The sequence below is a fragment of the Oncorhynchus clarkii genome, chromosome 2 (genome assembly GCF_045791955.1).
Source record: "Oncorhynchus clarkii lewisi isolate Uvic-CL-2024 chromosome 2, UVic_Ocla_1.0, whole genome shotgun sequence".
Classification (NCBI taxonomy): domain Eukaryota; kingdom Metazoa; phylum Chordata; class Actinopteri; order Salmoniformes; family Salmonidae; genus Oncorhynchus; species Oncorhynchus clarkii.
Window position 1 is genome coordinate 60,408,499 of NC_092148.1, and position 24,859 is coordinate 60,433,357.

Below are 24,859 nucleotides of genomic sequence, written 5' to 3' on the forward strand. Positions count from 1 at the left end.
CAGATGACCCGACCTCAACCCAATTGAGATGGTTTTGGATGAGTTGGACCGCAGAATGAAGGAAAAGCAGCCAACAAGTGCACAGCATATGTAGGAATTCCTTCAAGACGGTTAGAAAAGCATTCCTCATGAAGCTGGTTGAGATAATGCCAATAGTGTGCAAAGCTGTCATCAAGACAAAGGGTGGCTACTTTGAAGAAGTAGAATGTTGAAGAATGTTTTTTTGTTTAACACTTTTTTGGTTACTACATGATTCCATGCGTTATTTCATGGTTTTGATAACTTCAGTATTATTCTACAATGTAGAAAATAGTAAAAATAAGGACAAACCTTTGAATGAGTAGGTGTGGACAACAATTGGGGAGAACAGGCTCGTGGTAATGACTGGAGCGGAATCGGTGGAATGGTATCAAATACACCAAATTCACTCGGTTCCGGCCATTATTATGAGCCTTTCTCCCCTCAGCAGCCTCCACCGATTATATTATTTTTCTAAATACTCATATTGGACAAAAACAGACACCGCAAAGAGGTACTGAAAGTGGTGTTTTGACCTAATACAGAATTAATCTATATAATGGACAACATAATTTACTAAGTAAATTGACACATATCAAGAAACAATGGACCTGTGAATAACGTAGCAATTCAATCAAAAATAAATCGTAGTATGTACAGTGCATTCGGAAAGTATTCAGGCCCCTTGACTTTTTCCACATTAGTCTTATTCTAAAATGTATTAAATTGTTTTTGTTCCATCAAGCTACACACAATAACCCATAATGACAAAGCAAAAACAGGTTTAGTCATTTTTGCAAACATAAATAAAATAAAACTGAAATATCACATTTACATAAGTATTCAGACCCTTTACTCAGTACTTTGTTGAAGCACCTCTGGCATCGATTACAGCCTTGAGTCTTCTTGGGTATGAAGCTACAAGCTTGGCACACCTGTATTTGGTGAGTTTTTCACATTCTTCTCTGCAGTTCCTCAAGCTCTGTCAGGTTGGATGGGGAGCATTGCTGCACAGCCATCTTCAGGTCATTCCAGAGATGTTCGATTGGATTCAGGTCTGGCCGGGCCACTCAAGGACATTGAGACTTGTCCCAAAGCCACTCCTGCGTTGTCTTGGCTGTGTGTTTAGGGTTGTTGTCCTGTTGGAAGGTGAACCTTCGCCCCAGTCTGAGGTCCTGAGCAGGTTATCACAGCTCTCACTACTTTGCTCCATTCATCTTTCCCTTGAACCTGACTAGTCTACCAGTCCCTGCAGCTGTAAAACATACCCAAAGTATGATGCTGCCAACACCATGCTTCACCATAGGGATGGTGCCAGGTTTCATCCAGATGTGAGACTTGGCATTCAGGCCAAAGAGTTCAATCTTGGTTTCATCAGACCAGAGAATCTTGTTTTTCATGGTCTGAGAGTCCTTTAGGTGCCTTTTTGCAAACTCCAAGAGGGCTGTCTTGTGCCTTTTACTGAGGAGTGGCTTCTGTCTGACCACTACCATGAAGGCATGACTGGTGGAGTGCTGCAGAGATGGTTGTCCTTCTGGAAGGTTATCCCATCTCCACAGAGGAACTCTGTCAGAGTGACCATCGGGTTCTTGGTCACCTCCTTTACCAAGGCGCTTCTCCCCTGATTGCTCAGTTTGGCAGGGCGGCCAGCTCTAGGAAAAGTATTCCATTTAAGAATGATGGAGGCCACTGTGTTCTTGGAGACATTCAATGCTGCAGAAATGTTTTGATACCCTTCCCCAGATCGGTGCCTCAACACAATCCTGTCTCAGAGCTCTACGGACAATTCCTTTGACCTCATGGCTTGGTTTTAACTGACATGCACTGTCAACTGTGGGAACTAATATAGAGGTGTGTGCCTTTCCAAATCATATCCAATCAATTTGAATTTACCACAGGTGGACTTCAAATCAACTTGTAGAAAGATCTCAAGGATGATCAATGGAAACAGAATGCACCTGAGCTCAAATTCGAGTCATAGCAAAGGGTCTGAATTCTAAAAAGGTATGTTTTTTTAATATATTTTTTTATAAATATGCTAAAAACAATTAAACCTGTTTTTTGTTTTGTCTGTATGGGGTATTGTGTGTAGATTGATGAGAAAGTATATTTAATCCATTTTAGAATAAGGCTGTAACCTAACAAAATGTGGAAAAAGTCAAGGGGTCTGAATACTTTCCGAAGGCACTGTATGAGAAAACCCCTATGTTGAGAGATTCAGTATGAGGGTAATGGACCTTGGGCACCAGTCCAAGTACAGTATCAGGAAATCCATTTCTATCTAGCTGGTTTGGGGAGCTTCTGGAATCAACTATTATGGGGTTCACACAGCGACACGCTGGCAGCACAGGCTGGGAAGATGTAACCTGCAGTCAAATTTCTCAGGAAAAACTATCCAGTAGTACAAATGTAAGTCCCATAAGCTGTAGCGGTGGTGATTTAAACAGCCACCACTAACATTGAGTGGCTGCTGCCAACACACTGACTCAACTCCAGCCACTTTAATAATGGGAATTGATGGGAAATGTAAAATATATCACTAGCCACTTTAAACAATGCTACCTAATATAATGTTTACATACCCTACATTATTCATCTCATATGTATATGTATATACTGTACTCTATATCATCTACTGCATCTTTATGTAATACATGTATCACTAGCCACTTTAACTATGCCACTTTGTTTACATACTCATCTCATATGTATATACTGCACTCAATACCATCTACTGTATCTTGCCTATGCCGCTCTGTACCATCACTCATTCATATATCTTTATGTACATTTTCTTTATCCCCTTACACTTGTGTCTGTCTATAAGATAGTAGTTTTGGAATTGTTAGCTAGATTACTTGTTGGTTATTACTGCATTGTCAGAACTAGAAGCACAAGCATTTCGCTACACTCACATTAACATCTGCTAACCATGTGTATGTGACAAAAAAAATTTGATTTGATTTGATTTAGGCCTACTTGCTGTTGCTACTAATACAGCTCCTCCTGTTGATAGCACCACTGCCATAACTATTAGGCTACTACCAACACACAATATGTAGTGTATGATTTAAGAAAAAGGTACTTACCTTTTTCTGAACTTTTACTTTTTCCACCCGCTGAGACTTTGCTGTGGCTTTAGTTCTTTCCTTATTGGGCTTTGTACTGTCAGACCATCAGAACAGAAAGACAGGGAGAAAAATAGAGATTGTCATATTTCTCTCCCCGAGTTGGTACCTCCAACTTAACTCTAGTCTGCCATGAAATGTCATCAGGGACTGTCACAGAAGGCTGCTGCCAGTCATGCTTACAGGTGTCTATTCTTCTCTTTCATCCCATTAATTACACATGCCAGTGACAGATGACTCTGGATTCATTTGTTTGCTCATATAATGCATCCAATATCAAGGAGAATTAATGTATTCATATAAAGATGGAGTACCCTACTCTGGGTAATGAAAGCAGGCATCCACACACATTGTAGCACGTTGCTAGATTTACAATTGCTGGCTTGTTTGGGGACTTAATTTCTCTCCATTTTTTTGCAACATTCTGTGTGTCTACACCACAGAGCTGTGATGTGTATAATATTGGGAAGATGTTGACTGTTGTTTCAGTTAACTGTAATTCAGAAGTATAGAAGACATGAAGAAAGTTAGGATGCAGTGAGTGGAAAGGTAGTGTCTAACTACCTACATGCAAAGACCATCTTTACATAATGAGATATACAACAACAACAAAAAGTTAATGCTGCAGTGAACATATGTTTCAGATTAGGCCTAGCTAGTGCAATATGTACTACTTGGGTCTTAGAGATAGTGAGGAAGACAATTTCATGGATGCCTATGCGGATTTGTTACTGAGATTGATATTGCACAGAATATAGGATATTGTATGTCACTGTATAGACTCACCTTTTCCTAGGTGCGTCTCCACCCGAGCCTCCTTCCTTATCACTCAGCCTCTGTCTGGGTGTCTTCGCTTTGGCCTTCCCTCCTCTGGCTTGGCCAACATTCTTCTCTCCGCCCATCTCCTACAGAGCACTGTAAAACAGACCGTTCATTAGGTAGCAGAATGATTTGCTTGGTGCAGAATGGTTTGTTAACTCAGATGGCAGCGCTAACCTGACAAGCATGGAAGTGCAGTAAAAATGACAAACTAACGTTACATACATGCATTTTCAAAAATGCACGTAATTAGCTCTGAACCACAAAATATAGTGTGATACTATGGGTTGCTAGCGTGAGCAAAATATCCCGGTCACATGGGTTAGCATACGTACTACTTGTATTATACTAAACCATATTTGCTTAGCTACATTAGCTAACTAGCGGTGTGTGGTTAGCTGGAAAATATAATTGTCAATTCCACAAGCTTACCACTTCTTCTGTGTGCTAAATTTGGCCTTGACTGATTACTTTTGCTACGAATGGCGAATTAGCTGTCTTAGTGTACGGCTAAAATCTCCAAACCGCTCTGTCTGTAGAAAGTAGCGCGAGATTTTTAAAGTTCAACGCTATTGAGTCTGATTGGCTGAATAAATTAATTAGCTGGCGATCACCGCCCTCTGTCTGCGAATACGCCTTACTGCAGCTAATATGTGTTTTTTATGGGGAATATAATGAGGAATGAAAGTACATAATAAAGTAAACAAGGACACTCATAGCACAACAATAAATATGTTAAATTAATAATATGGTATAATTTTATCTATTTTAAATATGCATTTCTATTTGCTTTCTGACAAGCCCTATTCTAAAAATATTATGCATTATTCCCGAGTCCTAGCTTCCTCTCCCTTGAAGTAGGTTCTAACTGATCTGACGACTGGATTGGCGTAAGCAAGCATTTTACACAAAACTACCACATATCACAGTTATAGCAAGTAAACACTTTCCTCAATAATGCAGCTATCATCATATCAGCAAACAAAGTTTTTCTTGAAGCTCAGTGATTATTTTAATGGAGGAATTAAATATTTATTTAATATAGTATTTGGGGGTCCTAGTTTTTGGTTGGCTACCTATTCACTCATTTCCAATCCAAGCGTTCTCTTTTTGTTACATAATTGCTCTCCCATACACACAAGAGGCAAAGGTCGACCACGTGGAATAAAAAGTAGATTCAAAAACTAAACCAGGTATTTTGAGGTGGGGAGAGTGACATTGGGAAAATAGGTTGGGGCGTTATTTCCTTCAGGCTCGCTGTGATAGTTGTACTGTCTCTTTAATAATATACCGTGAAGGATCAGGTTGCGCACCGGGTGGTACTGGTATTATTTACAACTGGAAAGAGACAATTTACAGATTGCGATGATACCCCAGCCCATAATTTCTACATTGCGCAGTGGTGTGAGTTTCTGGCGACATCGAAGTGTTTTAGTAACGGCTTTAAGGCTCCAGGCCTTGGACTTTCGAAGCGTGCGTTGTCGGTTTACCTCGGCACCTGGTACTGTCAGATCCATGGAGGACATACTGACGAGGGTTGTGGTACCGTTACCTACATACGAGACGAGAGAGAAGTCCCCGCCTCCACCCGAATCGAACAGTGTGGAATTTATGCATTTCTACAAAAGCCTTGAAAAGGAAGAGAAGTCACAATTACTAGCAACGCTATCACACGATTTTGGTGTGGACCACAAAGGAGTTTCAGAGCTAGCAGGCAAGCTGCTCGACACTCAGTTAAGGGACTTGGCTACAATATTGCAAGTAGAGGACAGGTTACGATACAGTCTGACTCCGCGCTATAAACAGTTGCTTAATCACATAAGCAGGGTTGAGGGGGGAGTGAAGTTCCTGGTGGACCTACGTGCCGATCTGCTTGAAATAATATCATCTAAAGGAAGTGACAGTCCTCACATTCGGGTAAAGCCACTGTTTACAATATTATATGGTGGCCTGCTAATGTCAATTCACGTAGCGCGTTTTGGAAATAATTGACAGGCGCAGGCAGGAATTATTCACAACAGTATATGTATTTCAGTACTTGGAATCGACTTTGTATTTCTTCTGAGTTATCGGGAAATAGATAAACAATAAATATTGACACAATTATCTGACTGCACCTGCTCAAAAACTAACGTTCACTAAATGGAGCCAGTTCTACTGCCATAACCAGATAAGTGTTATAGAAAATTGAAGTTTTTCCAATGGAAAATAACATAAAACACGTGATTTGTTTACAAACAAGCTAATAGATGACATGTTTCTATATTTAATGCTAAGAAACAAAACAGATGTAGGTGCCTTATACAATGTAACCAATGTATACTGTAGGTACAGCACATTTAAAACGTGTGTGTCAAAGGCAAATCAGTTGCAGGCCTAATGTACTATACTAAATAAAGGTGTTGACAACGCTGTATGACATGGAAGCCCCCTTTGACCTACATTGGTATGGGTGTCCCATTTCAACTGACTGCTAGAGCAGCTCATCTCTGATCACTTTTGCCCTAGTGAGGAAACTGTGACTGATCCAAGCATTTTTTAAGTGTCATGAAGGTTATTCCATGACATTTCAGCAAGCCATGACACCTACTATTTCAGATTGTTCTTAAATTGTTTCTGTAGTTAGAAACAGATAAGATTAGCATTCCTGCATCGTTATTTAGTTGAAATATCATTTGATCTGAGAATTTAAGCCATTTTAATTTATAGGATTCATATAATATTTAATAAATATAGCACCCATCATCTGATTTGTGCCAAACATTTTTCTACCAATGAGTAAGACATGAGGAATCAAAATAAATGGTCAAAAGTTACCCACGGACCCTCCCAGACCCAGCCCTATCCCACCCCAACAACCAGTATACAGTATCATTTCTCTATGTCTGACAAGTAGTATGGAGCTGTAGCTCGGAGTATTGTTTCGTCATCCTATGTAATGGACTCTCATGGAATTTGGTGATGCTTTGTCCCCCGTTCAGAGAAGTTAGTCATTGAAGTTGTTAGGTTTATGCCCCATCCTACATGCTGATATTACCAGATTCTGACCATGAGATAGTGCTGCCCCCCCTCCATGTTAAAGGGATAGTTCAACCAAATTACAAAATTACATTTTAGTTTCCTTAGCCTGTAAGCAGTCTATGGGCAATGTATGACCACAACCCATTCTTGGCCACTGTTTCAAATGCTAACTTTTTACAATTTGCTGCACAAATCCAATGAAAGTCAATGCTACCTATATTAGCATTTTCATGCTTCATATCCAAATCATCTATCTATAAGTAACATCATTGAGTTACAGATACTTTAGAATGATTTGGATATGAACATGTAAAAGTGATCGTATACAAATGTAAGCAAGGTTCTTGGTCACCTCCCTGACCAAGGCGCTCAGTTTGGCCTGGCGGCCAGCTCTAGGAAGAGTCTTGGTGGTTCCAAACTTCTTCCATTTAAGAAAGATGGAGACCACTGGGTTCTTGGGGACCAACAATGCTGCAGAAATTGCTCATGGTGTGGTTTTTGCTCAACTAAGGGACCTTTATATAGACAGGCGTGTGCCTTTCCAAATCATGTCCAATCAATTGAATTTACCACAGGTGGACTCCAAGTTGTGGAAACATCTCAAAAATAAAATTGTTTCTCTATTGTTGAAAATCCAATAACATGGCGTGGAGACAGTTTTTTTCAATTTCAGTAGAAAAGGAGATTTTTTAAAAGAAAAGTGCAAGGGCACCAATATATTTGGCCACAACTGTTTGTGCCAGCTGTTTAAATATCTATCGAATCAGATCTTTTCCTGTTTTGATCCCATAACTCCCCCATCTCCTATTGAGGCAAGTTACCAACTTGTACCCACATCAGTCTATCTGACAAAGGCCTACCTTTCTCCATCTTGGGTGGTGTAGGACATGGAGGTGAAAGGACATTTGCACTGAATGCGAAAATTGCTTAACATCTAATTGGTCATCAATTGGGAAATGCTTGCTCAGCTTGACTCATTTTACCAGCATCTTCCCGCAGTTATTATTTGGCCTCTTTACATATACGTTAGCTCACACAGGGATTTGTTTATCCGTTTATGTTCTGCTGCATCAGCTCTTTACCTGTGTTTGAGAATGATGCTAAATATGATATACACTATTTCACCAACAGGAGCTCCTTTAAAAATGTGGCACTGTCAATGCAGTAGGTGAGAACAGCTGTACTGTACACAATGTCTACCTTACTTTGGGGAAAGAGAAATTGGGGTTTAAAAATGGAATAGGTTAGAGTAAAATAAGAGCCTTTCACCTACTGTGGGAGGAAAGAAAGGTGTTCATGATAGTAATTTAAACAGCGAGTCAAGCAGAATCAAAAGGCCTTATAAAAGTTCTGAATTGCCAAGACTGCAATTACCAAGGTTGTTTAGAAGTGTCTCACATTTCTATAGTAGACTTGTTTCCTGCTGTTGGTCTATAATTTTTTTTAATCAATCACTATTTTCATTCTTCTTTACCTGTGCACAGAATAACCTGGGAGGTGAGAGATTAGGAAAATAACTGGGATTCATAATATACTTCTGCTGTGACTTTAGTTTAGTGGTCCCTTACATTTGACAAGTATATTGGTTGTGGTTTCTCAGAGGCAATTTTAGCCTAAGCCTGTCACATGTCATCTAGGCCTACTGGAGCAAAAGGCACATAGTGTAGTAGGGGCTGGGAGGCTGTCCTGTTGTACCCTGGAAACTTTGAATGCACAACTGAATAACTTTGGCTTTGGTTCCTGTGTCATATGCATCACAGTTTCCTTATGGTTCTCTTTGTGCATGCAATACTAGCAACTGTATAACAACGGTGCAAATTCCAAATCAATGTCCTATACTGTAACACAAATTTCTAATTTTACTGGTACAGTGCCAATGAAAGAAAATTAAATTTTCTCTCAAGGATTAGAATCTCTCAAGCTTTTTTTCAAAGGCTCACATTATTGTCACAGCCATTCAGGCCAGTTTAATTTCAAGGTCTTTGATTCCTCAGCCTCTTCACCTGCTCTCCCTTCTACTTCCATGTCACTAAACCTGACTATTGCGACTCTTCCATTTCAAAGGTTTTCATCTGCCGCAAGGTCAACGAAATACAGATTTGTCCCTGAGTTTGCTGTTCTTTTGTGTGACTAAGAATTGGGAGCTTCTTTAACCCAGAGGCAAGGCGGTAGCTGCGGTTGTATGTGTCGACATAGCATGATATCTTAACGCTTTTTCAGGGTTCATCATCAATCTCAGAATTATTTATTTGCTCCTGTTGTCAGATTCTAAGTTTGTCTTTTTTTTGTGTGAGTCATCAAAGACACACAAACACACACACCGACACGCTTTTAAATACGTTTTGGATACGTTTTTGGCCCTGGGGGTTATGTGGTTGCCTGGCTACCCCAAATCCTTATTCCGGCCAAAAGCTATAGATCCATAGATGTTAGTTTCTTCTCCGCAATGAGGTACAGTATGTAGCGAACATAGAGCAGGGTTATAATTCAGTTGAGTGTATTTATGGGGCGGCAGGGTAGCCTAGTGGTTAGAGCGTTGGACAAGTAACTGAAAGGTTGCAAGTTCATGTCCCCGAGCTGACAAGGTACAAATCTGCCGTTCTGCCCCTGAACATGGCAGTTAACCCACCGTTCCTAGGCTGTCATTGAAAATAAGAATTTGTTCTTAACTGACTTGCCTAGTTAAATAAAAAAAATATGTTAAAAAAATTCCAGTGTGAAATTCAGCTAGATACGAAAATATGGATGGGATAAAAAAAAAATGCAAAAACAATCAAAATACAAGATAATTAATGTAAAATATACTGTGTCTGTAAAAACATGAACTAAAATGCAACATGTAAAGTGTTGGTCTCATGTTTCATGAGCTGAAATAAAATTGTTCAAATGCACAAGAAGCTTGTGCACAAATTTGTTTACATCCCTACTTGCGAGCATTTCTCCTTTGCCAAAAAAATCCATCCACCTGACAGGTGTGGCAAATCAAGGAGCTGATTAAACTGCATGATCATTAAACAGGTGAACCTGTTGGGGACAATAAAAGGTCACAAAATGTGCAGTTTTGTCACACAACACAGATGTTTTAAGTTTTGAGGGAGCATGCTGGGAGCCATGGCCACCATTCGGGAGCCCAATTTAATTCATTTCAATTGACTGACTTCCTTATATGAACTGTAACTCAGTAAAATATATATATATATTTTCAGTATAATTAATGTTTGGTGTATAATTCTACGTTTTGTAATTAGATTTTGTTAAGTGTAGAATTCACAAGCACTTTCAGCTACTTTGGAAGGGATTGGCATCAACTATATTTAGGCCCGACAGTTATCAATGTTTATTTTTTGGGGGGCAATGTAAAATGCACATTATTATTGGCAGGTACAGTGTTTGGCTGTTGACTTGCCAGGTGCTGCTGTAGATGGACAGAATAGAGTATGTCTAGTCTTAACTCAGTGTGAGTTTATGCAGGTATAATGGTCTGTTTGTTTGTTGAGAGAGCCTTTCTCTGCTATAATGAAGTCAGATCCTTGGAGGAGGACTATACCCTGCTCATATGACAATGTGTTTATTGAAGTGTGAGGCCTATGTCTCCCCATATACAGTACCGTAGGCTCCAGATCCACCTGTGCCATCATCACTACCAACAGATATAAATCAAATCAAATTGTATTTGTCACATACACATGGTTAGCAGATGTTAATGTGAGTGTAGCGAAATGCTTGTGCTTCTAGTTCCAACAATGCAGTAATAACCAACGAGTAATCTAACCTAACAATTCCACAACTACTACCTTATACACACAAGTGTAAAGGGATAAAGGATATGTACATAAAGATATATGAATGAGTGATGGTACAGAACAGCATAGGCAAGATGCAGTAGATGGTATCGAATACAGTATATACATATGAGATGAGTAATGTAGGGTATGTAAACATAAAGTGACAGTTTAAAGTGGCTAGTGATATATGTATTACATAAAGATGACAAGATGCAGTAGATGATATAGAGTACAGTATATACATATACATATGAGATGAGTAATGTAGGGTATGTAAACATTATATTAAGTTGAAAGTGAAAGTTGAAAGTGGCTAGTGATACATTTTTTACATCAATTTCCATCAATTTCCATTATTAAAGTGGCTGGAGTTGAGTCAGTATGTTGGCAGCAGCCACTAATGATCTTTATGGCCTTCCTGTGACATCGGGTGGTGTAGGTGTCCTGGAGGGCAGGTAGTTTGCCCCCGGTGATGCGTTGTGCAGACCTCACTACCCTCTGGAGAGCCTTACGGTTGTGGGCGGAGCAGTTGCCGTACCAGGCGGTGATACAGCCCGACAGGATGCTCTCGATTGTGCATCTGTAGAAGTTTGTGAGTGCTTTTGGTGACAAGCCGAATTTCTTCAGCCGCCTGAGGTTGCTGAGGCGCTGCTGCGCCTTCTTCACAACGCTGTCTGTGTGGGTGGACCAAATCAGTTTGTCCGTGATGTGTACGCCAAGGAACTTAAAACGTACTACCCTCTCCACTACTGTCCCGTCGATGTGGATAGGGTGGAGATGTGGATAATGAAAACAAACAAATGCACAGGAGGACATACACCCACAAAAAGTAGGCATTGTAGGTGATCATGGAGCTGCAGGATTATGTGACATCCATGCTTTTGATACCAGCCTGTGATGTTATTAATGCTGCTGTCAGTCACTAGATAGTGTGATGACATTCAGTCATGAATTCTACTTAAGTGAACTGATTGAGCTGTTCACTAGTTACAGATTGAGAAAAAAAATAACACCTGTAAGCACTATGGCAGCTCATTTTCAGTGTGCTAAAACCATTTGGATGGCATTAGGTGCTGGGACTGGGAGTGTCAGGCTCCTGAGGCACTAATGTGCTTTAAATGATCACTTTAATCAGTAAGCAAATGTTTTTGTTAGTAGGTAAATAGAAATAGCTTGTCTCTGGCAGCCACACTCTAGCAGCTACATCCTGTATTTGGTTCTGATTAGTCTCTCTCATGACTAACTAATTATTGAGTAGCTGGCCAGAGCACACAGGAGCTTTACCTCTGGGTTCTGATGTTGTAGGACCTGAATGGCACTCTGAAGAGTCTGCTGTCGGAGTGGTTCTCTGTGGGTCTGCTGCGTCTGGAGAGGATCACCTGGCAGTCCCCCTGCGAGATACTGCAGAAGATCAGCCAGTAAGAAGCCCCTGTAGTACACACACAGACACACCGACACACAGACACACCGACACTTATAGCTCTACAGTAAACCCATGTCTGACTGTGTATGTCCTGGCAGGTACGAGGCTGTCCACCCTGTGAGGAACTGGACCGATATAAAACGTAGGGTGGGGCCGTACCGTCGCTGCTATGCCTTCACTCACGCTGCCATGCCAGGGGAACCACTGGTCGTCCTGCATGTGGCACTCACAGAGGACATCTCTGATAACATACAGGTGAGAGGTTTTATATGGAATACCTCATTTATTGAATATGAGAGAGAATGCAGAAATTGAAACGTTGGTTTAGCTGTTCTGTAGATTCATTCCTCTTTATAGTACTGGAGACCACAATTTGATAATAGACTGTATGTCTGACTCCAACAATGTTCTTTCTCCTGTCCCATAGAGTATCGTGAGAGAGTTGGCTACCCTGGACTTGGAGGAGGATGTGAACAAGGTCAACACAGCAGTGTTCTACTCCATCTCCTCCAGCCAGGCTGGCCTGCAGGGGGTGGAGCTGGGGAACGTTCTTATCAAGAGAGTGGTGCGGGAGCTGCAGGTGGGTGGAGAATGATATCACACCACTGTTTCTATGAGCAGAATGGCAGGCAAAGTCGGACTGCCCCTCTCATGGGGCCCCACATCTGAACACTGTGGAACGTCTCCTGAGTCAATCAGCTGCTCCCCTGCGTCATAATACGTGATTTATTAGCCATCTCCATGGTCAGAGTTTTTTTACACTCTGTTTGTCACTCGCTTCAGTGTCACCTGATGGATTCCATTCTCTCCAGACTTCCACCAAGTTCTTAGAACCACAACCACTCACGACACCCCAACACTTCTGGCCATGGCCAAGAAACAGATGGCAGTCAATCACAACAGTAGTTCAACATAAGCTGGAGGCTATTTCAGTGTGGGAAGAGTGGTAATTATTATAAGATCAACATTTCTTGTAATATAACCTAGACATGCTCTTTTTAACCTAGACAAGCTAAATTAAACTAAATACTCACACAATCCTGTATTTCCACCTGCATGTTAGGTGTGTGCTTGTGGGTAAAGAGGGGATTGCGGTAGGATTGAATGCTCTTCTCCACATTTCAGCCAAGATAGAGAGAGGAATATTGACATTTCAGCTGTCAGACCTAATCATGTCGAGAGGAGAGGAAACCACTCCATGTCAGGGTGCTCCAGCTATAGCTCTTATTAAATGATTGGAACATTGAATGGAAAAACAAGAGCCACTCAACCTCATGGATTTACATAGCTGGGAGGCTTGTTTGAAAGGTTGAAATGGTCATATCCTGCTATAATGACATGCAAAGCAAGTGATCGTGAAAGCCTTTATTTATTTGAATCTTTATTTATAGTAAATATGGACTCTGTTTTTGAGTGTAGTTGTTAGTCTGGCAGAGTATAGACTTGTAGGATAAGAAAATGTAGTGTGTTTCTTGTTGAATTGTACAGTAGTCTGGTCTAAGTATTCTAGCGTCTCCATTGTTCAATCTGCGTTCTTGACATTGGTGAATCGATCTATGAAGTTCTAGGGATGTACATTGTTTTGTAGGGCTTGAACTTTTTTATCTGTAGTCTCGATTCCATCTGAACTCTGCAGATATTGAATTAAAGCAGAAATGTAATTTTGTTTTACCACGCCTTTTCTTGTGACCAATGAGTTCTGGCTTTATCCCGAGGTCATGCTGATAACCCCTCATATCAGTAGGACAAAAGAACAAAGAAAGATGACATTGTGACTGTGTGCAGTGCCATTACAGTGTTATGCCCCATATTAAGGGCAATAGAACACCTCTACAGCCACTGAGGGACCACTGCAATGGATGGATGATGGGGAGGGAAAGAGAAGGTCACAGTGTGGTTGAGGAAGTAGGGAGGAGGATCCCGTTGTCTTTCAGCATTACTCTCTAGGGCCTTTTCTGTCTCCCTATCATTTGTTCTTACTTATTTCTCTGTGGATTGCATGCCTGCTCTAAGCCTGCTGACCAAGGCTTTACAGTAAATTGAACTGATGAATAGAAAGTGACCTCTTGACATGGTTATGCTGAGATCTACTGACTTGTGTGATGGAAGTACAAAGGAATGAATGAGAAAGAGGGAGGGAGAGGTAGAAGGAAAGGCTCACTCCAACATCTGCCTCCAGGGGTTGTCTGACACACGTTGCCTCCTCTGCTGCCTCCTGTGAATCAACACACCACACAGCTCTGTACCTTATCAGCCTAGACAAGAAAGATCCAACATGAGAGGGGGATAGAGGGCAGGTAATAGAAGAGAGAGAGAGAGAGAGCAAGAAAGAGAACAAGAAAGAAAGGGGGGAGAGAGTGAAACCTAGGCGGCAGGCAGGCAGTGTATGATGATGGCAGAGAGGCACTAGGGACCAGAGTCAAGAGCTTGGAAGGTATTAAAAGTGAGAGAGAAAGGGAGGGCAGGGTAGAGCAAGAGAATGATGGGGTCATCCATCTCTATCAATCCCAATGGCAGATATGTGGTGATGGAGTCGATTGGTGCTGTTGCTTTGTGTTGCAGTGGGAAACAAAGCCGTTTGTATCTGATAGGTAGTTCACTGAGTTCAGCTCCTCCGAGAGACATTGGGGTATTACATACTTGGTTCAGCTCCTCCAAGAGACACTGGGGTATTACATACTGGGTTCAGCTCCTCCGCGAGACACTGGGGTATTATATACTGGGTTCATTATCAAGTGTTTGGAAAGTGCATTCCCTTGGATAGGTCCAGAACATTTAAATTTGACAGGATGAAAATGTATTATTGAACCTGTATTATCCAACCTATCTAACCCTTTCCTTAATGTTACTTTTTCATGTACTTTTCTCTCCGTAATACCTCATTGGTATTATTCATTAACTGGTGTAGACAAAGTTGTTTTAGACTGAGGCTGTCTATCCTCTCTGTCTATCTTTTTGCAGAGTGAGTTCCCCCACATGTCCCAGTTCTCCAGCCTGTCTCCCATCCCGGGCTTCTCCTCTTGGTTACTGGGCCTGCTCAGCCAGCACCGGAAGGAGGGCCGCATGGAACTGCTAACTGAACGTGAGTGGAGGGAGGTGGCAGATGTCACAAACACAGCCCCCGATACCAACGCCCTGGATGCCCTGCGTAAGCTGATCAGCACTGGCGAGTGGACCCGCTCTGAACGCCTGGTCCACGTCCTGGAGCCTGCCCTGATGCGCCTCTGTGCCTGGTACCTCTACGGAGAGAAGCGGCGCGGCTATACCCTGAACCCTGTGGCCAACTTCCACCTGCAGAATGGTGCCACCATGTGGAGGCTGAACTGGCATGCAGACACCAGCCCCCGGGGAGTGGCCAACTCCTGTGGCATCATGGTGAACTACAGATACTTCCTGCAGGAGACCCCGTCCAACAGCGCTGCCTACATGCACAACAAAGTCATCACAGTTACAGAACAGGTGCTGGGCTTGGTCTCACAGTTTCAGAAGAACAGCAAACTCTGAGCTCCATGGACACCCATGTACACGCACACACACACTTGGTATCAAAGATGCCTCTAGGTCCAGGACTGGCTGACTTTACGGCTCTGATCTAATGTGCCAAAACAAAACATGGAGACAATTTGTGGAATGATATTCATTTATTTTGTTATTTTCTTTTTACAATCTAGCCCATGTAGCGCATGGATTTTCCTCTCCCTTCCTTCCTGGGGTGGGTATGTGGTGTTATCATCTCCGATAGACTCCCGGTGTTTTATGGTGTGAGAGACTACAGCTAATGAAGCGAGAGACATTTACAGTGCCTTGCAAAAGTATTCATCCCCCTTGGCATTTTTCCTATTTTGTTGCATTATAACTTGTAATTTAAATTGATTTTTATTTGGATTTCATGTAATGAACATACACAATATAGTCCAAATTGGTGAAGTGAAATAAAAAAAAAACTACTTTCAAAAAATAAAAAATATTTAAAAAAATGAAAAAGATGTGTGTGCATATGTATTCACCCCCTTTGCTATGAAGCCCCTAAATCAGATCTGGTGCAACCAATTAACTTCAGAAGTCACATAATTAGTTACTTAGATTCCACACAGGTGGACTTTATTTATCACATGATCTGTGATCTCAGTATATATACACCTGTGCTGAAAGGCCTCAGAGTCTGCAACACCACTAAGCAAGTGGCACCACTAAGCAAGCGTCACCATGAAGACCAAGAAGCTCTCCAAACTGGTCAGGGGCAAAGTGTTGGAGCAGTACAGATCGGGGTTGGGTTATAAAAAAATATCAGAAACTTTGAACATAGCAACAAATTGAAAGAATATGGCATCACAACAAACCTGCCAAGAGACGGCCGCCCACCAAAACTCACGGACCAGGCAAGGAGGGCATTAATCAGAGAGGCAACAAAGAGATCAAAGACAACCCTGAAGGAGCTGCAAAGCTCCACAGCGGAGATTGGAGTATCTGTCCATAGGACCACTTTAAGCCGTACACTCCACAGAGCTGAACTTTACGGAAGAGTGGCCAGAAAAAAAGCCATTGCTTAAAGAAAAAATTAAGCAAACACGTTTGGTGTTCGCCAAAAGGCATGTGGGATACTCCCCAAACATATGGAAGAAGGTACTCTGGTCAGATGAGACTAAAATGTATCTTTTTGGCCATCAAGGAAAACGCTATGTCTGGCGCAATCACAACACCTCTCATCACCTCGAGAACACCATCCCAACAGTGAAGCATGGAGGTGGTAGCATCATGCAGTGGGGATGTTTTTCCATCAACAGGGACTGGGAAACTTGTCAGTATTGAAGGAATGATGGATGAAGCTAAATACAGGGAAATTCTTGAGGGAAACCTGAGATTTGAGACTGGGACTGAGGTTCACCTTCCAGCAGGACAATGACCCTAAGCATACTGCTAAAGCAACACTCGAGTGGTTAAAGGGTTAACATTTAAATGTCTTGGAATGGCCTAGTCAAAGCCCAGACCTCAATCCAGTTGAGAATCTGTGGTATGACTTAAAGATTGCTGTACACCAGCGGAACCCATTCAACTTCAAGGAGCTGGAGCAGTTTTGCCTTGAAGAATGGGCAAAACTCCCAGTGGCTAAATGTGCCAAGTTTATAGAGACATACCCCAAGAGACTTGCAGCTATATTTCCTGCAAAAGGTGTTTCTACAAAGTATTGACTTTGGGGGGGTGAATAGTTAAGCACGCTCAAGTTTTCAGTTTTTTTGTATTATTTCTTGTTTGTTTCACAATAAAAAAATATTTTGCATCTTCAAAGTGGTAGGCATGTTGTGTAAATCAAATGATACAAACCCCCCAAAAACATTTTTAATTCCAGGTTGTAAGGCAACATAATAGGAAAAATGCCAAGGGGGGTGAATACTTTCGCAAGCCACTATATCAGGCCGTGCCATGTTTCTACTTGACAATGTGTGTGATGCTGTAGCACAGAAAATAGGCTGCAGAGCTACTAGAATAAACCATGTTTTGATCATTTGGCTGATCTGTTTAGCTGCAAAGAGGTGTGTGTGTGTGTGTGTGTGTGTGTGTGTGTGTGTGTGTGTGTGTGTGTGTGTGTGTGTGTGTGTGTGTGTGTGTGTGTGTGTGTGTGTGTGTGTGTGTGTGTGTGTGATCGTGCAGAGCCGGGCAGGTAAAAAAAAAGGGAACAGACACATTGTATAGAATTATGTACAGCAATACAGTACCATATTGTCTCGAACACTGATTGTCACCCTACAATCTCTACTAATCAGTTAATTAATAATGTGTCTACATCTGCATTGCTTGCTGTTTGGGGTTTTAGGCTGGGTTTCTGTACAGCACTTTGTGACATCAGCTGATGTAAGAAGGGCTTTATAAATACATTTGATTGATTTGATTGAATTACTGATGATCAATCAGGCTATTCTTTAATGAGCTGTACTCGCAAGAGATTTAACATTTTTATTTTAATTTACAGTATATGTAGAATTGGTTATTTTCTGCAAAAGGCTAAGTCATATTTCATACCAAAATGTGTTCAGTTGCCATGGCTGACACCATAGTAATTGCAGAGGGTGTTTGGAAATGTTTGCTACCTGCCACCACTCACTCCCCCCTAGAGACACATATCTGATGTACTGCTACACCAAAGTACTGAACCAAGTGGGACTCATATCTGCCCCCACTCTATTGTTTTGAAAGACTATATCACAGCAAGTTGACTGTGAAATTACATTTTATCTCTCAAAGGAGCCAAACTTTTTTTCCAAGCCAGTGTCCCAGAAACTAATGAAGTGAGAAATAAAGTTAAAATAAATGGATAGATTTATAGCATTCACTGTAAAGCCGGGAAGGAAATCAGAGAGCATAAAAGGACACTGTTTATAGGATGCCCCTGAGAAAGCATTCCTCTCGTGAGACAGACAGGGAGGGTGGACACCTGCTGATGCTCCAGTGCAAAGTCCAAGGCTGTCACACCCGTCCACAACCATGGATGAGATTGTGAATGGAAACAACAATGACATATCCCTACCTTTCCACTAAGCAAAGAAAATATTCACTGCTCTATCAATTCAACAACATAGATGGATGGATTTCTGTGGGGTTTATTCTTGAATGACATTGAACTCAAGAACTGGAAAAGTTGTCAAAGAACTGGAGCACTGAGACAACAGAGATATCACAACATTGCATTTCCACTTTATGTCCTTCATTGTCAGACAAGGGAAAAGAGCTACAGAGCATGTACATGTGCTTGAATTGATTTGATGTGTGAATAAACCTGTCAGTTGCGTTAATGTAAATTTAGTGTGAAGGGTATATATATAACATGCCCATGCTCTCATTCACACATTGCACACACACACACACGTGTGTGTGTGTGTGTGTGTGTGTGTGTGTGTGTGTGTGTGTGTGTGTGTGTGTGTGTGTGTGAATGAGAGCATGGGCATGTTATTGCCATCATTATAGGCTGATAAATTCAATTTGAATAGAGCACTGCACGAGAGGGGATCATCTTAGAAGCATTTTTGAATCCTGTAGAAAAGCTGATTTATTCTAGGTACCTCTCAACGAATTACAAGACCTGTCAGTCACAGCATTACATTCGTATTGAAGTCCTGTAGACATCTCACTCTCTATTCAGAATCCATCTCATTTGGCACACACTAGTTGCTGCTGCTTTAACACACACACACACACACACACACACACACACACACACACACACACACACACACACACACACACACAGCTTTCTTTAACAGCACTTAAAGGATGATTACTGACGATGACCGCTATGGTAAACCTGTATGGAATGGAAACATACAGCTTGTGTTTTCATCAGCTTTCCTTTTGATACTGTGTCATTTTTCCAAAGAAAATGCAAACTGAGTCGTACAAGGGGAATGTGTTGGCAAAAAGATGCAAATGTGTGCTGGCCACACTGACGACCTGGAGATATGTCACAGCATTCTAATCAACACGCCTCCAGCCTCCTGCCAAATGCACATTAACATTTAAGGGCTCATTTGTTAATAAGCAATTACAGACAGAATTGATTAGTAGCCACTTTACACCATTTTTAATGGCTGGAATATGCCATTACAGTTTGGCAAGGTACACAAGCTACAAGGTTCTTTTCCCATTTCACAGAACATTTGGACAGCACATACATCAACCCTCATGTTCCTGCTCTTGATATGAATATTGAGTGCCTAACATGAAATATAGTGAAAATGAGAATGAGCTGAACATATTAATACAGCCTGGTCCAGTCTAATGTCAAGCGGATGGCCCGTCTAATTCATAGCACTGGTAAGTCATAAAATCTTTAAACCTTAAAGTATATTGAGGACCTGATGAATATGGATGGCAAAAGTTACCAGAAATAGAATTTAACACCTTGGTGAGTTCACACAATAAGTCATTGAAACAGTGGATTTAACTGAAACGTCTTCTCAGATGAGAAGAAAGAAAGAAAAAGCTTTAAGGGAAAAATAAATGCATTGGCTGTCTCATAATAGGCCTGAGATTATTCGAGTTAAAGAGAGAGAGCAATGAAAGGGAGAGAGTAATTGAAAGAAAATGAAAACAGTATGTTATTACAGTTGCAGTATAGTATTAAAGGCATACCTAGTACTGTGTAGGATGTAAGAACCACTTGATAGTTTATATATTCAGAAGAAAATAATGTTTTCATGATTATTACATATGTACAGTACAGTATATTGTGTGTTAAGGATAGTTTCCAAACATGCTAGACTTGTACTCATACAATGCTATTGTCACGCCCTGGCCATAGAGAGGCTTTTATTCTCTATTTTGGTTAGGCCAGGGTGTGACTAGGGTGGGCATTCTAGTTTCTTTATTTCTATGTTTTCTATTTCTTTGTTTTTGTCTGAGTGTGGTTCCCAATCAGAGGCAGCTGTCTATCGTTGTCTCTGTTTGGGAATCATACTTAGGTAGCCTTTTCCCCACCTGTGTTTTGTGGGTAGTTGTTTTCTGTATAGTTTATTTGCCTTACAGAACTGTTTGATTTTTCTCTTTGTGATTTTGTTCAAGTGTTTTTTGATTAATAAAGAATCATGACCACTTACCACGCTGCACCTTGGTCTCCTTCCGACGACAAACGTTACAGCTATACTATTGCAAAGCAATACTATTATTATTAGTTGATTTTCACACACACCAGGGACCTCAGTAGCTACTTTCTTTCCAATTTTTCTTTCCCCCTTATTTCATCTAAATAAATAGCATGGTGGAAACATTTTAACTTGGAAATGTCCTTTTATCATCATTCTACATCTGTGATCATTATGTTCTATGAATTATATGACCAGAGAATGAAATGATATTTTCTCTTTATAAATGTAGGCATTTACACCATATTACTGTACTAAGTGCTGTATGTTGTTTTGCTGTAGCAAGGTGCATTTAGAAAAGCCCAAAAGAGCCTAGCAGTCAATTAACACAACCATCCTGATTACAATATGTTATGTTTACATACTGAAGATGTTGCCACCTTTCTCTCTTTCCCCAATGGAAAGTAAACACAAGATATTGAAATGGGAATAGTGATTTGTAAAAAGGAAATGGAATATAAATGAATTGTGGTATTTCTGAAAGGGTGATTGTTTAATTAAAATGCTAAGCCATAGCAGTTTATTCTCCCCTAACTGCACATTGTAGCTGGTGTTTTCATTTGGTTAGGTTCTGTGGGCCACTGTTCTGTCTCTAATCACAAGCCTAAATCCACAGTGTCTCCTGAGGGTTAGGCTACAGAAGTAATTAAGTCAAAGAACTCAATGAGGGGAAAAAAACGAATTGTTTGCATTTGTTTTTCTCTTTTTATTCAAAAGGCAAATAGTAAAAGAGAATCACATCATAAATGGAGGTGATTGTTTTTTTTTGGTAAACTTTGAAAATAGTAATCCCGACAATTAGCATAATATTGTCCGATTTTGGATTTGATTAAGTCTTTGACTTGAAGTTCTGTCAATCCTGTTTATGGGAAATAGAAAAAGGTGTTGGCCTTCTTCAGACTAGTTGGGTATCACGGACATAACACAGACATAACACGTACACGGACATAACACGGACATAACACGAACATAACACGGACACGGACATAACACGGACATAACACGGACATAACACGGACACGGACATAACACGGACATAACACGGACACGGACATAACACGGACATAACACGGACACGGACATAACACGGACATAACACGGACATAACACGGACACGGACATAACACGGACATAACACGGACATAACACGGACAAGGACAGAACACGGACATAACACGGACACGGACATAACACGGACATAACACGGACACGGACATAACACAGACACGGACATAACACGGACATAACACGGACACGGACATAACACGGACATAACACGGACATAACACGGACAAGGACAGAACACGGACATAACACGGACACGGACATAACACGGACATAACACGGACACGGACATAACACAGACACGGACATAACACGGACATAACACGGACACGGACATAACACGGACATAACACGGACATAACACGGACACGGACATAACACGGACACGGACATAACACGGACATAACACAGACACGGACATAACACGGACACGGACATTACACGGACATAACACGAACATAACACGGACATAACACGGACACGGACATAACACGGACATAACACGGACACGGACGTAACGCGGACATAACACGGACACGGACACGGACACGGACATAACACGGACATAACACGGACACGGACATAACACGGACATAACACGGACAAAACACGGACACGGACATAACACGGACATAACACGGACACGGACATAACACGGACATAACACGGACACGGACATAACACGGACATAACACGGACACGGACATAACACGGACATAACACAGACACGGACATAACACGGACATAACACAGACACGGACATAACACGGACATAACACAGACACGGACATAACACGGACATAACACAGACATAACACGGACACAACACGGACATAACACGGACATAACACGGACATAACATAACACGGACATAACACGGACATAACATAACACGGACATAACACGGACATAACACGGACATAACACGGACATAACATAACACGGACATAACACGGACATAACACGGACATAACATAACACGGACATAACACGGACACGGACATAACACGGACATAACACGGACATAACACGGACATAACACGGACATAACACGGACATAACACGGACATAACACGAACACAGACATAACACGGACACGGACATAACACGGACATAACACGGACATAACACGGACATAACACGGACATAACACGGACACGGACATAACACGGACATAACACGGACATAACACGGACACGGACATAACACGGACATAACACGGACATAACACGGACATAACACGGACACAGACATAACACGGACACGGACATAACACGGACATAACACGGACATAACACGGACATAACACGGACACGGACATAACACGGACATAACACGGACATAACACGGACACAGACATAACACGGACACGGACATAACACGGACATAACACAGACATAACACGGACATAACACGGACATAACACGGACATAACACGGACACGGACATAACACGGACACGGACATAACACGGACATAACACGGACATAACACGGACATAACACGGACACGGACATAACACGGACACGGACATAACACGGACATAACACGGACATAACACGGACACGGACATAACACGGACATAACACGGACATAACACGGACACGGACATAACACGGACATAACACGGACATAACACGGACGTAACACGGACATAACAAGCAAAAGCTACTGGAATGTTTGCACTGGGTTCTGCACCATGTTCCATTGTGTAGGTAACACATGAAATGGTAACACACGAGTACAGCTTGAACTAACCTTGGTCTGAAGGAAGTGATACAGCCGCCTACTTCTGGCCACAAAGTCCTCACTATGATCAAGGGTTAATTTAGGTTATTTGTCTAACTGAACTCCAACGTGAACTCAGAAATCATCACTAGTTCAAAGGTGAAAGGGTAAGAACTAGCTTTTGGCTGTGCTCTCTGTGGTCTAACTAGGAGTAGTGGGAGAGGGAGGGAGTGAGGGAGTGAGGTTCCGACCACTCAGGGTCATTTTGATCTAAAAGAGCCTGGATTTTTCCCATCACCTGCAGCTGCTTGCCAAGTGTGGGGTCAGGTGTCAACACTCATTCTCATTTGCATAAGAGATATGGAGGCAAATGCGTTGTTAATTTATTAATTCCAGAGGCTGATTAAGGTGAGTGTGTGCCAGCTATTAGGGCCAGTTGGAAAGAGCTGCCATCTTCCAGATTCTAAAAATAATGGGTTTGAAAATGGTTTGGTAACTTTAAGATTCAATCGATGTGATTGCCTAGACTACATTGAATCACATATAAACTTTCAACCCAACCTAAGCCCAATGCACTTCATTATTTTCCACATCACATTCAAACTATAAAATATCAGATGCACGCTGCCTAATTAATGTGCCCGTATGTATGAGGTGAGACGTTCAATGCCTAACAAACTATTCTCCACCCATCCTTTGCTCAGTGCCCCAAACCATTCTTCCACAAGAGTTGCATGTAAACACTGACAAGGCCAAAGTTCAATATTCTATCTCTGAGATATTTCAGGAATGTTGAATAATAAGCAATCATATTTCCAGCCTTGATCCCTGACCTTAGGCATTGAATGAATCTGGTCTTATTATGGTCATATCGGCTATGAAGGGCTTTCCTCCATAGCAAAACAGTTGTCTGTAGCAGAGTCATTCATTCTTCTGACAGGTCCCGCTGGGGGCTGAATTCTATTGCCTGTGGAGAAACTAATCTCAAAACCAGGTCATTCATTCGCTGTGTGTGTGTGTGTGTGTGTGTGTGTGTGTCTTTCTTTCTGGCAGCATGTGAATGTGCCCGTGTAACTAGTGTGATTGTCTTCATCAGTGATTTTGCAATTGTGTTCCTTCCACAGCAATGATTGGTGTAGGAACATGTCTGACCGCAGGGCGCGGTTGATGTTTATATGCAGTAATTATGGATCTCAGGACAGATTGATCTGAAATATCCACTACAATCACGATAAGACCT

At 41.5% G+C, this 24,859-nt stretch overlaps 2 protein-coding genes across 3 annotated transcripts in view; one reads left to right on the forward strand and one right to left on the reverse strand.

Annotated features, from left to right (window-relative positions):
* The window catches only part of LOC139371069 (DNA topoisomerase I, mitochondrial), a 34,047-nt gene extending 28,164 nt beyond the window's left edge, over positions 1 to 5,883 (reverse strand). The window contains exons 1-3 of one of the 2 annotated variants that reach the window (XM_071111121.1): positions 5,827 to 5,883; positions 3,933 to 4,061; positions 3,108 to 3,183 (exon numbers count right to left, since the gene is read on the reverse strand). In XM_071111121.1, coding sequence (XP_070967222.1) covers positions 3,108 to 3,183; positions 3,933 to 4,048 — 192 coding nt within the window. In that variant the 5' untranslated portion in view covers positions 4,049 to 4,061; positions 5,827 to 5,883. Of the gene's footprint in view, positions 1 to 3,107; positions 3,184 to 3,932; positions 4,062 to 4,397; positions 4,504 to 5,826 lie in introns of those variants that run through there. The other variant, XM_071111129.1, reaches the window with a different exon arrangement.
* On the forward strand, positions 5,127 to 18,988 carry LOC139371089 (malonyl-CoA decarboxylase, mitochondrial-like). The gene is made up of 5 exons (XM_071111156.1): positions 5,127 to 5,882; positions 12,077 to 12,189; positions 12,293 to 12,449; positions 12,622 to 12,774; positions 15,156 to 18,988. The coding sequence occupies exons 1-5, from the start codon at positions 5,331 to 5,333 to the stop codon at positions 15,696 to 15,698; spliced, it is 1,518 nt and encodes a 505-aa protein (XP_070967257.1). The 5' UTR covers positions 5,127 to 5,330; the 3' UTR covers positions 15,699 to 18,988.
* The last annotated feature ends 5,871 nt before the right edge of the window (positions 18,989 to 24,859 follow it).